This window comes from Dendrobates tinctorius, unplaced genomic scaffold (assembly GCF_039654945.1).
Source record: "Dendrobates tinctorius isolate UK_male_01 unplaced genomic scaffold, ASM3965494v1 ptg000115l, whole genome shotgun sequence".
Lineage (NCBI taxonomy): Eukaryota > Metazoa > Chordata > Amphibia > Anura > Dendrobatidae > Dendrobates > Dendrobates tinctorius.
The window spans coordinates 82,192-94,558 of NW_027361783.1; the positions used below are offsets into that span (position 1 = coordinate 82,192).

Genomic DNA, 12,367 nt, shown 5'->3' on the forward strand with positions numbered 1-12,367 from the left:
ATCTTCTTGTGATGCCGCGCTTTTGCTTGTTTCGTGTGCACAAGAGTAAATCCTCTCATGACCATAGATGAGAAGCCAATGTACTTAATTATGGGGAAACCCCTTAGTTGTTTAGGAGGTTTTCAAAGCTGCAGCTTTATTTAGCTCCGAGGCCTCCAAAAACAAATAAAACAATCAAAACTTGTAATGAATACTGTGCAATACTGTGCCTAATTAAGATGCAGATTATATAAAATACCAACGAGAATTTGCCTCTTCCTCAAATAAATGAGCGTTAAATACTTTGTAAAACTCCCCGAGCTCCCTTGATTCTGCCCTTCTTCCGTTTTGTACTGCGTCCCTCCATTCACATTTGTTTCTTCTGAAGCACTTTAAACTGAATCCCTGCTTTGCAGCCCAACTGTGTGCTTCTTCAGTCTTCTTTGGGAGTATAGCTTTCACCCTTCTCCTAGATGCTGCCATGTGACTGATCATATAACTGGCCAGAAGTAGGGGATCTTATTATTGATTGGCAGCTATAACAAACAGCGAGGCAATAGTTTCTGCAATGAACGTCAAAATTAGACATTTCATGTTCATATACTATAGCCAGCACAATGGATAATACACACTGCAGAAAGACAATAGATTTATTACCTCACTATTCTACCCTCGGACAATAAAATTAGTGATTATGACCCCTCCACTTTACACCAACAGGGAAGTTTTAAAGGGAATCTGTCAACACGTTTGGCCGATACGAGTTACGGCCACTGCCTTTCAGGATTGATATACAGCATTCTATAATGCTGTAGATAAGCCCCCGACCCGACCTGCAAGAGAAGAAAAACGGAGATTAGACCTACCGGTAATGTTATTTCCAGGAGTCCATCCTGACAGCACCATGGGGGTTGTCCTTTCATCCTTCCAGGGACAGGAAATGCACGAGAGGTTAAAAGGTCCCCTCCCACACCACACTCCAGTGTTTTTCCTGTCCCTGAAAAGACAGGCACGGGCCGCAGCCGCGGCATACAGGCTAAAGGATCTTACCGGGGCCAGGAGGTGCGGGGTCCTAACCGCCAACTCCTCCAGGTCGGACGATGTAAGCGGCACCCCCCTAAGGGGGGTTCTCCGCCGGGTGTTCCGTGGAGCGTCGCTCCGGGACTCATCCCCGCTTCCCCCAGCGCGGCTCCCGCGAGGCCCAGATTGCAGAGCGGCGGCGCGTCACTTCCGGGCGCCCAGGGATGACGACTTCCGGTTGGGGCACGGAGGACGCGTCAGAGGGCGGCAGAAGCAGCGTTCCTGCGCAAGACAAGGTAGGATAAGAACGGGGGGAAGCGGGAGACCAGCGCACCGGCTCCAGGCAGATTGAGAGGTGACAGACTCCTAAGTTTCTGTCAAACGCCGCCAGCATGGACGCTAGGACCAGTGACCAGCCAGAACCAGCGTCCGTGAGTAAAGGGCACAGGGGCAGGATGGCCGGAGACAGGAGCTTTTTTTTAAAGGGAGGACTCCTGTCTTTTTAGGATAAGGCAACACCAGCGCCAGCAACAGCCAGGACATCAGGCAAACCTAAATGCCCCATTTGTGCCAGTAAACTGCCGAGCGCATGGAAGAAGCCCCTATGCGAGGATTGCACACTCCGAATCGTCAGAGGCGAGCAGGCAGCCTTTCTCACAGAGATGCGCACAGTAGTCAGAGATGAAGTTCAGGCCTCGGTCTCTGGAATACTACCTACTCAGTCTTCCGGCCGGTCCCAGTCCAAAAGACCTAGATGGGAGTCCGACCTATCATCGGAAGAAGAGATACGGGGCACGGACTCGGAGGAAGAGGGCGAGATTACCTCGGAACCCCTAGAAACAGGGAAAAGGTACCTCTTCACATCAGAGAACACGGAAGAGCTGCTCAGGGCAGTAAGAAGTACAATGCAGATCGAGGAACCCCCGAAAGAACAATCCATCCAGGACACAATGTTCGGGGGACTTAGAGCCAGGATTCGTCAGATCTTCCCAGTTAATGACCATATCCGGGCAATGATCCTGGAAGAATGGGAAGATGCGGAGAAAAGACTGATCGTGCCGCGAGACTTTAAGCTGCGACTTCCATTTAACCAGGAGGACATCAGCACTTGGGACGAGGTGCCTAAGATCGATTCACCGGTGGCCAAGGTGTCGAGAAAGACTTCGATTCCCTTTGAAGATTCTTCCAGTCTCAAGGAGCCCATGGACAAAAAAGCCGACGTGCTCTTAAAAAGAGCTTGGGAGGCCTCAGCGGCAGTGATAAGCCGCTACATCGGTCGCTAGATCCATGCACCTATGGATCGACCACTTGGAACAACAGTTAAAGGATAAAACCCCTAGGGGTGATATCCTTGAGAGTATTCCCCTGTTGAAAATCGCGACCGGTTTTCTGGCAGATGCTTCTGCAGAATCGGTACGGTTTGCGGCCAGAAATAATTCCCTATCCAACGCGGCCCGCCGAGCCATATGGATGAAAACCTGGTCGAGGGACTACCAATCTAAAAATAAGTTATGTTCCATACCCTTCTCGGGCGGGAAGGTATTTGGGCCAGCTTTGGATAAAATTCTAGAGAGTGCCTCCGACGACAAAAAAGGTTTTCCAGAGGAAAAACCAAAAAGGCAATTTCCCTTTCAGAGATCCCGCCCATACCAGAGGCAGGAATATAGAGGGAAAGGGAAATCTTCTCGCTGGGAGTACTCGAGGGGGGGGAAGAAGTAGAGCTCCCCCGTCTTGCTCCGGACAAAGTTCCAGGAGCAGAAGGCAATGACGCCATGCCGGTAGGGGGGCGCCTAAAACACTTGGCAGGGGCATGGCAGCGCATCTCCCAGAACCCATGGGTCCTCAATACAATTGCCCAGGTCTATACCCTCGAGTTCACAAGATCCCCTCCAGCACGATTTGTGGTTACAAAACCCCGTTCCGAAGCCATGATAGACCCTATATGGGCAGACATAAAAGACCTGTTAAAATCGGAAGTAGTAATTCCTGTCCCAGAGGTAGAGAGAGGTCAGGGCCACTATTCTACACTCTTCACAATAAAAAAAACCATTGGGGGAAAGCCGAACTATCATAAATTTGAAGCCATTGAATCAATGGGTTCGTTACAAAAGGTTCCGAATGGAGTCCCTGAAAACCGCCATCCCGCTAATAGACCAGAACGCGTCCATGTGCACTATAGATTTAAAGAACGCATATTATCACGTTCCCATCCATCCTCAATCGCAGAGGTTCCTGCGTTTCGCCCTAGAGAAAAGAGACAAACATTACCACTTCCAGTTTCAGGCTCTTCCGTTCGACCTAGCATCAGCACCTCGTGTTTTCACAAAACTGGTGGCCGAAGTCGTGGCAGACTTAAGACAAAGAGACATAATCATTGTGCCTTATTTAGACGACTTCTTGGTAATATCCCGGTCAGCGTCCGAATTAAAACAACAACTCAGCTCAATAATTTTCAGCCTCGAGAGCCTAGGTTGGATCCTAAACAGAGAAAAATCAGATCTGCGGCCCAGCACCCAGAAAAAATTCCTAGGGGTAATGCTAGACTCCAGAAGAAGGGTCTCGTTCTTGCCGGAGGTGAAGAAGAAGCCCATCGTGGACAAGGTGCGGCAGTTCGGCCAACATCAGGTTTCGATAAGGACCGCGATGGAAGTCCTGGGCACCCTAACTGCATGCATACCCTGTGTCATGTGGAGCCAGGCTCACACAAGAATCCTACAAAAGGAGATCCTTACGAAATGGGACAGACGGCAGTCCTCGCTGGACAAGAAGTTCCGACCGTCTCCGGCGCTGAGATCATCTCTGAAATGGTGGATCAGCAACAGAAACATCAGCCGGGGGGTTCCTTGGATCCTGTCTCCATGCGTGACCATCACTACAGATGCCAGCAGGGAAGGATGGGGAGCCCACCTAGAAGGAAGATTCTTACATGGAACGTGGCCCAAGAGTATCAGCTTACAGTCCTCAAACTACCAAGAGCTGCGAGCAGTCTGGGAGACTCTGAAGAGAAGCGGTTCAAGACTACAGAACCAACATATAAAGATCATGTCGGACAACGTGACCACAGTAGCCTTCCTACGCCACCAGGGGGGCCCAAGGCACGGGAAACTTCAGAAGCTAGCAGCTCGCATCCTCACCTGGGCAGAAAACAATTCTCACTCCCTATCAGCAGTTTACCTGGAAGGCTCCCAAAACAGGATAGCCGGCTATCTAAGCAGACAAGAAGTCCGAACCACCGAATGGGAGCTAAAAGAGATCTTCAAGGATCTTTGCCATCGTTGGGGGACACCCCAGCTGGACCTCTTCGCGACAAGAAAAAACGCCAAGCTGAAGAGGTTCTACTCCCTCAACCCGGCGGACCATCCGGAAGAGATCGATGCCCTGGACCAGAATTGGGGAAGGGGACTCCTATACGGGTTTCCACCGATTGCCATAATACCGAGGGTCCTCAGGAAGATCCAGGAGGAAGGAGCCCGGGTGATGCTGGTCATACCTTTTTGGCCCAGGCGGAGTTGGTTTCCCTTCCTCAGAAAGATGGCTCAGAGGGGGCCACTCCACCTACCAACAATACCAGACTTGCTCTCCCAGGGTCCAGTGTTACACCCAGACCCAGGAAGCCTGCAACTGGCAGCATGGATCCTGAGAGGGACATCCTAAAGTCCGATGGCCTCTCGGACCAGGTGATCTCCACATTGCAGGCCAGCCGAAAACCGGTGACAAGAGCGATATATTGTAAAATCTGGAAGAGATTCTGTACAGAAAGTGGTAGTGCCCCTCTAGACCTATCTCGGCCTGATATCCCTCGGATCCTGGACTTCCTACAGGCTGGATTCGATAGGGGCCTGACCCCGAGCACACTCAAAGTCCAGATAGCGGCCTTAAGTACCTTCTTTAATTTCTCCCTATCCTCCCATCCATGGATAGCGCGATTTACTAAAGCCACCCAGAGGCTAAGACCCACATTGAGGAAAACTGTCCCCCCATGGGACCTAAATCTGGTACTCAACGTGCTGTGTAGGCCCCGTTATGAGCCAATTTCAGAGATAGACATTTCAAAGCTCACACAAAAAACTGCTTTTTTGGTAGCTATCACCTCAGCTAAACGTTTAGGTGAGATCCAGGCCCTCTCAATCCAGAATCCCTACATTCAGATCTTCGAGGACCACATAACGCTCAAACTAGATCCAAAGTTTCTCCCTAAGGTAGTATCGCCGCAGAATCTAAACCAAGAAATAATCCTGCCCTCGTTTTGTCCAGCCCCAAAGAATGATAAAGAAAGATTGTTTCATTCTTTGGATGTTAGACACACGGTCGCCCGTTACCTGGAAGTCACCAGGGACTGGCGACAGGACACAAAACTATTTGTCCAGTACGGCGGAAAAAATAAAGGTAGAAGTGCGGCTACACAGACTCTAGCGAGGTGGATAACAACAATAATCTCCTCGGCGTACGAGGCCGAGGGCTTGCCGGTACTTGAAGGGCTTAGGGCTCATTCCACCAGGGCGATAGCGACTTCATGGGCAGAGATGGCGGGTGCCTCAGTAGAACAGATATGCAGGGCCGCCACCTGGTCTACACCAAATACTTTCTGTAGACACTATAAGTTGGACACTCTATCAGCTAGCCAGGCGACCTTTGGTCGCAGAGTGCTACAAGCAGTAGTCCCACCCTAAGCGAATTCCTACTTTGGTATTCCCCATGGTGCTGTCAGGATAGGACGTCCTGGAAAACGGAGATTAGACCTACCGGTAATGTTATTTCCTGGAGTCCATCCTGACAGCACTGGTAGTTCCCTCCCTATGATTTGTATTGGTATCATTATGCTTGTACTAAATCTAAATAAAATTTAATTGCATCATACTGGTGTGGTACTTGGAAAAATCACTGGAGTGTGGTGTGGGAGGGGACCTTTTAACCTCTCGTGCATTTCCTGTCCCTGGAAGGATGAAAGGACAACCCCCATGGTGCTGTCAGGATGGACTCCTGGAAATAACATTACCGGTAGGTCTAATCTCCGTTTTTCTTCTCTTGCAGGTCGGGTCGGGGGCTTATCTACAGCATTATAGAATGCTGTATATCAATCCTGAAAGGCAGTGGCCGTAACTCGTATCGGCCAAACGTGTTGACAGATTCCCTTTAAAACTTCCCTGTTGGTGTAAAGTGGAGGGGTCATAATCACTAATTTTATTGTCCGAGGGTAGAATAGTGAGGTAATAAATCTATTGTCTTTCTGCAGTGTGTATTATCCATTGTGCTGGCTATAGTATATGAACATGAAATGTCTAATTTTGACGTTCATTGCAGAAACTATTGCCTCGCTGTTTGTTATAGCTGCCAATCAATAATAAGATCCCCTACTTCTGGCCAGTTATATGATCAGTCACATGGCAGCATCTAGGAGAAGGGTGAAAGCTATACTCCCAAAGAAGACTGAAGAAGCACACAGTTGGGCTGCAAAGCAGGGATTCAGTTTAAAGTGCTTCAGAAGAAACAAATGTGAATGGAGGGACGCAGTACAAAACGGAAGAAGGGCAGAATCAAGGGAGCTCGGGGAGTTTTACAAAGTATTTAACGCTCATTTATTTGAGGAAGAGGCAAATTCTCGTTGGTATTTTATATAATCTGCATCTTAATTAGGCACAGTATTGCACAGTATTCATTACAAGTTTTGATTGTTTTATTTGTTTTTGGAGGCCTCGGAGCTAAATAAAGCTGCAGCTTTGAAAACCTCCTAAACAACTAAGGGGTTTCCCCATAATTAAGTACATTGGCTTCTCATCTATGGTCATGAGAGGATTTTCTCTTGTGCATTTTCTTAAAGGACTATTCTCAAGTTTGAAAGTTATTCTATATCCAAAGAATAGGAGATAACTTTAAGATAGCTGGGGGTCCAACCGCTGTGGCCCCACTAATCCTGACAACTGTGGCTCTAAAGAACCACGGCTGAATCAAAGTCCATTTATGTCCATTCATTATAGTAGAATTGCCGAAGATCAGCTGAGCTCTGCAAACTTTGGCACTCCCATTAAGAACGGATTTCTAGTGCACCTGATCTCTTCAGGGGTGTGGGATTGGCAAACAGCTTGTCAATCCTGTCTAGGAAAAAAACCCCTCTCATTTGGGGACTTAATGAAGTAGAAAAAGTCTCATGTTTCTGGTGCAGATTTTTCTGCCAAGCAAATCATAGTCTCAAATTCCATGTGAACCTACCCTTGGGGTATCTGGCAGAGGCTAGTTTAGAGATGTTTGTCCTAACCAGTCCAGTTTACTGTCATCTGTCTACACCCGTACAAATACCTAATAACCAATTACATTTTTTCCCCCTAATCAAAAGATTTTGTTGGCATGAATAGCAACAATGTAAAGGAGCCTGAAGAAGAATACCGTGGATTCTGCAAACCTGCAAAAACCCTAAAAGAGGGAAGCGTGCTTGATATTCTGAAAAGTCCAGGTAAGAAATACAAAGTTAATCTGTGTCACAGTAATGCATTTTTGGCACAAACTAAAATTGTGACACTTGGCATATTATTTGTGCGTCTGTTCCTCTTATGTAATGTAAGGAGCCTGCTTTCTCTTGTTGGGTATTCCGCTGAAAAACAATGGAGCTGTCTTAATGTATTTTTAATATTTTACCATTTTTCTCACATTGGTGTCTGCATCTAAAATAGTAGTGACAGGTGCCAGTCACTATCCTGTGTGTGAAAAAAAAACCAGTTGTATTAAAGGGAATATGTCACCCCATGTTTGGACTATCAGCTGCCGTCACAGCCATCAGGGGCTTATCTACAGCATTCTGTAATACTGTAGATAATCCCCCGGTGTAACCTGAAAGATAAGAGTTAGATTACACTCACCCCGGCGTTCGGTCCGGACCGGGTCCTCCCATCTTCACACGATGACGTCCTCCTCCTTGCTGCTCCCTCGGCTCCTGCTCAGGCGTACTGTTGAAGGCAGAGTGAAGTACTGCAGTGCGCAGGCTCCGGACCTCTGACTTTTCCTGGCGCATGCGCACTGCAGTACTTTACTCTGCCCTCAACAGGACAGATAAAGTACGCCTGCGCAGGAGCCGAGGGAGCAGCAAGGAGGAGGACATCATCTTATGAAGATGGGAGAACGCGTGACCGGACCGCGACACCCACCGCACCCGACTTTGCCCCCGGTGAGTATAATCTAACATGTTTTTCTAATCTTTCAGGTTTCATCGGGGGTGGGGGGGGGCGCTTATCTACAGCATTACAGAATGCTGTAGATAAGCCCCAGATGGCGGTGCTGGCAGATGATAGGGCTAAAATGGGCTGACAGATTCCCTTTAAGGTATCTGATCAGTAACGTGACACACACTGCTAGGTCTGACCTGAGTTTTCAGTGAACTTGCTGAAGATTTATGTATGGGTTGTGCCTGCCCAATAGATGCCAGACTGAAGCTCTCTAGCTTCTGTCGGGTGAGTGATTGGCTTTTGCTCTGACAACATTCTTAATGCATATGCTGCTATTACTGTCTCTTCATTGGGGGACACAGAACCATGGGTGTTATGCTGCTGTCCACCAGGAGGCAACACTATGCATAATCTGAAAAAGATTAACTATGGCTCCTCCTCTGCAGTATACACCCCTGGACGGCGTCAGCCTTCTCCAGTTTTTGCTTAGTGTCACATAGGAGGCACACCTAAAGATTTTTTCCCTTTTTTATTTTATTCCGTTTTTTTCCTGACGGACTGCAGATGAAGTAAAGTGGGTCTCCTGCAAGACCCCCGGCATGGCTCCTTCCTCGGCCCCTATTATAGGCTGCCCGGTTGAAGTTGAGGTGGCTATTCCCCATGTCGCTCCTTCTCCAGTCCCTCGGGTACTGGTTCGAAGTCGAGACCCCCCTCCTTCCCCAATTCCCTTGGGTTCTGGGTTGAGGTCGAGGCAAGGATGAAGCCCCCTGATGGTGACAGCAGCACCCTCCCTAATCCCCCTCTGGGGGCATTAGGTTGAGACCCCTCAGGTAGGGCCTGTACAAGGCAGCATTCTGCGGCTCCAAAGCCAGGGACCTCCAGCCCAGCTGTGGGCTCCTGGAGGGGCCGGGGGAGAGTGCACGCAGGCATAGCACACAGACACAGGGCTCCTGTGCCCCTGTCTCTGTGGCAGCGCCAGCTCCATAGCGCTTCAGGGGGACCCCTCACAGGGCCCCGCTCCTGTTACTAGCCCCACCGCTATCCTGCCTTTAGATCCGGGGGGTCTGGTTCAGATCCGACCCCCTCCTGGACATCCACGCCGACTTGGAGCCCTTCTGGGCATCAGACTTCAAATTTAGACCGCGGCTTCGGCCTAGTTGATGCCGCCTCCGCCCCACCCCCCAGATGACAAATATGACACCTTACAGTGTCATAGAAGGGGCGGATCGAGACAGAAAGGGCGCGTTTTTACATAGCTCTGCGCTCCCTTTTCAGCTCTCCGCCCCCCTTCCTCTTCCTCTTCGTCCTCTCAGTGGCCATTTCTGGGTCAGAATTGCTGCAGGAGAAGGCATTGTGACATCAGCAGCACGTCAGCCAGTCTCCAGGGGGCACAGGACTGTGAATCTACGGCGCTGGACCTAGGGGCACACTGGTGGGGTAAGATCACAGCTGGGTTTTCTTACTCGGCTGTGAATCCATATTCCCTATGAGGCTCCCCTATAGGTTTCCTCTGCATAGCCACCCCTGTAGGGCCCTCTGCATAGCCAGCCCTCTGCACTTGGTGCACTATGCCGGGCTCAAGGTACAAGAGAACCAGGCAGGACTGCTTTTATGCATTCTGCACAGCCTGTAAAACCACTCTCCCCAGTGGCAGCACGTACCCGCACTGCTGGGATTGTATCCAAAATACTGGGTCAGAACCCCAAGAGGCTCCTACCAATGCTTCAGCGTCTGCTACCACGCCGGAATGGGCTACTCAGATGTCGCAGTCTATGACGCAGTCCATAGATAACCAGACCTCAACATTACTCCAGTCTCGGCTATGAGCGTTACCCAGCAAAGGGACAGCTCCACTCAGGGACAGGTCGTTTCTGGCTCTCCCAGACATAAGCTGACCCACAGGTCGCGTTCATCTGCGTCATCCCATAGCACACGGTCATTCCCCTCTAGGGAGAGACACCGTAGTTCCAGGTCATCTAGACCGTCCCCTACTAGGGACAGACAACGCAGATCTGCACAGCAATCCCCGACCACAGGAGACCTCCGCCCCAGTTCGCCCACCAGGGAACGCCTCAGCGATACGCAGGATTCGGAAGGCATCTGTGACTCTGACTCAGACAACGAAGCGAAGAGGTCTCTGGTCCCCAGTACCCCTAGCAATGCAGCGCTAGTTGAGGACATTATTTCTTCCATCCATTAGGTGCTGGACATTTCTGATCCACCCCCGGAAGCCCCAGAACACAAGATTTGCTTTGAAGGTGTTCTGAAACCGCCTAAGGTCTTCTCTAATCACCCAGAATTTCAGGCGATACTAAGCAGTTTTCGCGGCCCGAGAAGAAATTCACCAATCGCAAATATTTGGAGGCAAGGTACCCTTTCCCACAGGACACCAAGGAGTGGACAGATCCGCCCGAAGTGGACCCTTTAGGCTAGCAGCGCAGACCCTTCTGTCACTGCCAGATAGCTCAACCCTTAGGGACGCAGCAGACCGGCAGGTAGAACGCATGGCTCGTTCAATTTTCGAAGCGGCAGGGGCCTCCCTGGTTCCCGCGTTCACTTCAGTCTGGGCGGCCAAAGCCATTCTGGCTTGGGCCAAAAATTTGCAGGATGGCCTCCAAGCTTCCAATCCTGAGCTGTCGGACCAAGCGGTTCAAATAGCAGTGGTAGCAGACTACATGCTTCATGCAGCTCTAGATTCCGCAAGAGGTGTAGCGGGAATAGCATCAAACACCATCACAATCCTGCGTATCCTTTGGCTACGGAAATGGAAAGCGGACGCGGCCTCGAAAAAATCCCTCACACACCTCCAGTACCTCAGTGGGCGACTTTTCGGTGAAAAGTTAGACACGATATCCAATGCCACTGGGGGAAAGAGTACCTCTCTCCCTCAACTAAAACCTAAACACACGTTCAAAAGGCGTAACCAAACACGATTCCGATCCTTTCGGAATTCTTCAGGCTGGTCCGTCTCGCGTCCAGCACAAAATCGTAACCGCTCTCCACGCAGGGACAACCCACGGGCGGCGCAGAGGCCGGAAAGGACCTGGCAGCGAAAAGCAGGCCAGGCAAAGCCCATAGGAGGAAAACCTCAGACTTTCTCCTCATCATGACTCACGAACTCCAGGAGACACCCCACCCGTAGGCGGACGACTTTAACTCTTTCAGCAAGTCTGGCTGCCTATTACAGAAGACAGGTGGGTCAGGGAAATAGTGTCTTCCGGATACAAGAGAGTTCTCTTCCAGTCCACCGAACCGGTTCTTCCTCTCTGTTCCCCCAAAGCCGCCAGACAAGGCTCGTGCCTTCCGCCACGCGGTTTCCTCCCTCCTTCAAGCAGGAGTCATAGTACCGGTTCCCGCATCCGAGCGCTTCCAAGGGTTCTACTCCAATCTATTTGTAGTCCCCAAAAAAGGAGGCAGCGTACGGCCCATACTGGACCTGAAACAACTTAACAAATATGTACGGGTTCGTCATTTCCGCATGGAGTCCCTTCGATCCATCATTGCGTCCATGGAGCAGGGAGAATTTCTCGCCTCCATAGACATACAGGACGCATACCTGCACATACCGATTGCTCCCGCCCATCAGAGATTTCTCAGGTTCGCTATCGACCAGGATCACTACCAGTTCGTGGCTCTCCCGTTCGGACTCGCCACGGCTCCCAGGACGTTTACAAAAATCATGGCAGCCACCATGGACGTTCTACACTCCAGAGGCATAGTAGTCATTCCATACCTGGATGACCTTCTTATCAAGGCTCCCACCTTGAAGGACTGTGAGGTCAGTGGTTCAATCACAATCAACACTCTTGAGTCGCTTGGGCTGGTTAGTGAACTTGCAAAAGTCATCGACTACCCCGAGTCAGTCTCTGACATTCCTGGGGATGCTATTCGACACCTCCAGGGGTCTGGTGCTCCTTCCCAGGGACAAGGCACTGGCTCTCCATCTGGGAGTTCGCATACTCCTCCGCAATCCCCCCCGATCTCTTTGGTTTGCCATGAGAGTCCTCGGCAGGATGGCAGCAGCAATGGAGGCGGTACCATTTTCCCAGTTTCACCTCAGACTCCTTCAACTAGCCATCCTCAAGTCCTGGGACAGGAATCCTTTCTCCCTCGACAGGGAGTTCCGGCTAACATCGAAAACCAGAAGGTCCCTGCACTGGTGGCTCAAGCCAACCTCGCTTGCAAGGGGAAAATTCCTTTCTCTCAGGTCAATG

The 12,367-nt window shown here is 50.3% G+C and overlaps 1 protein-coding gene across 1 annotated transcript in view; it reads left to right on the forward strand.

Annotated features, from left to right (window-relative positions):
- The window catches only part of NUP153 (nucleoporin 153), a gene marked incomplete at its 5' end in the record, with an annotated part of 122,124 nt that overhangs the window by 82,184 nt on the left and 27,573 nt on the right, over positions 1 to 12,367 (forward strand). Inside the window, one exon of the mRNA XM_073590052.1 lies at positions 7,331 to 7,447. Within this exon, the coding sequence (XP_073446153.1) occupies positions 7,331 to 7,447 (117 nt within the window). The remainder of the gene's footprint in view (positions 1 to 7,330; positions 7,448 to 12,367) is intronic.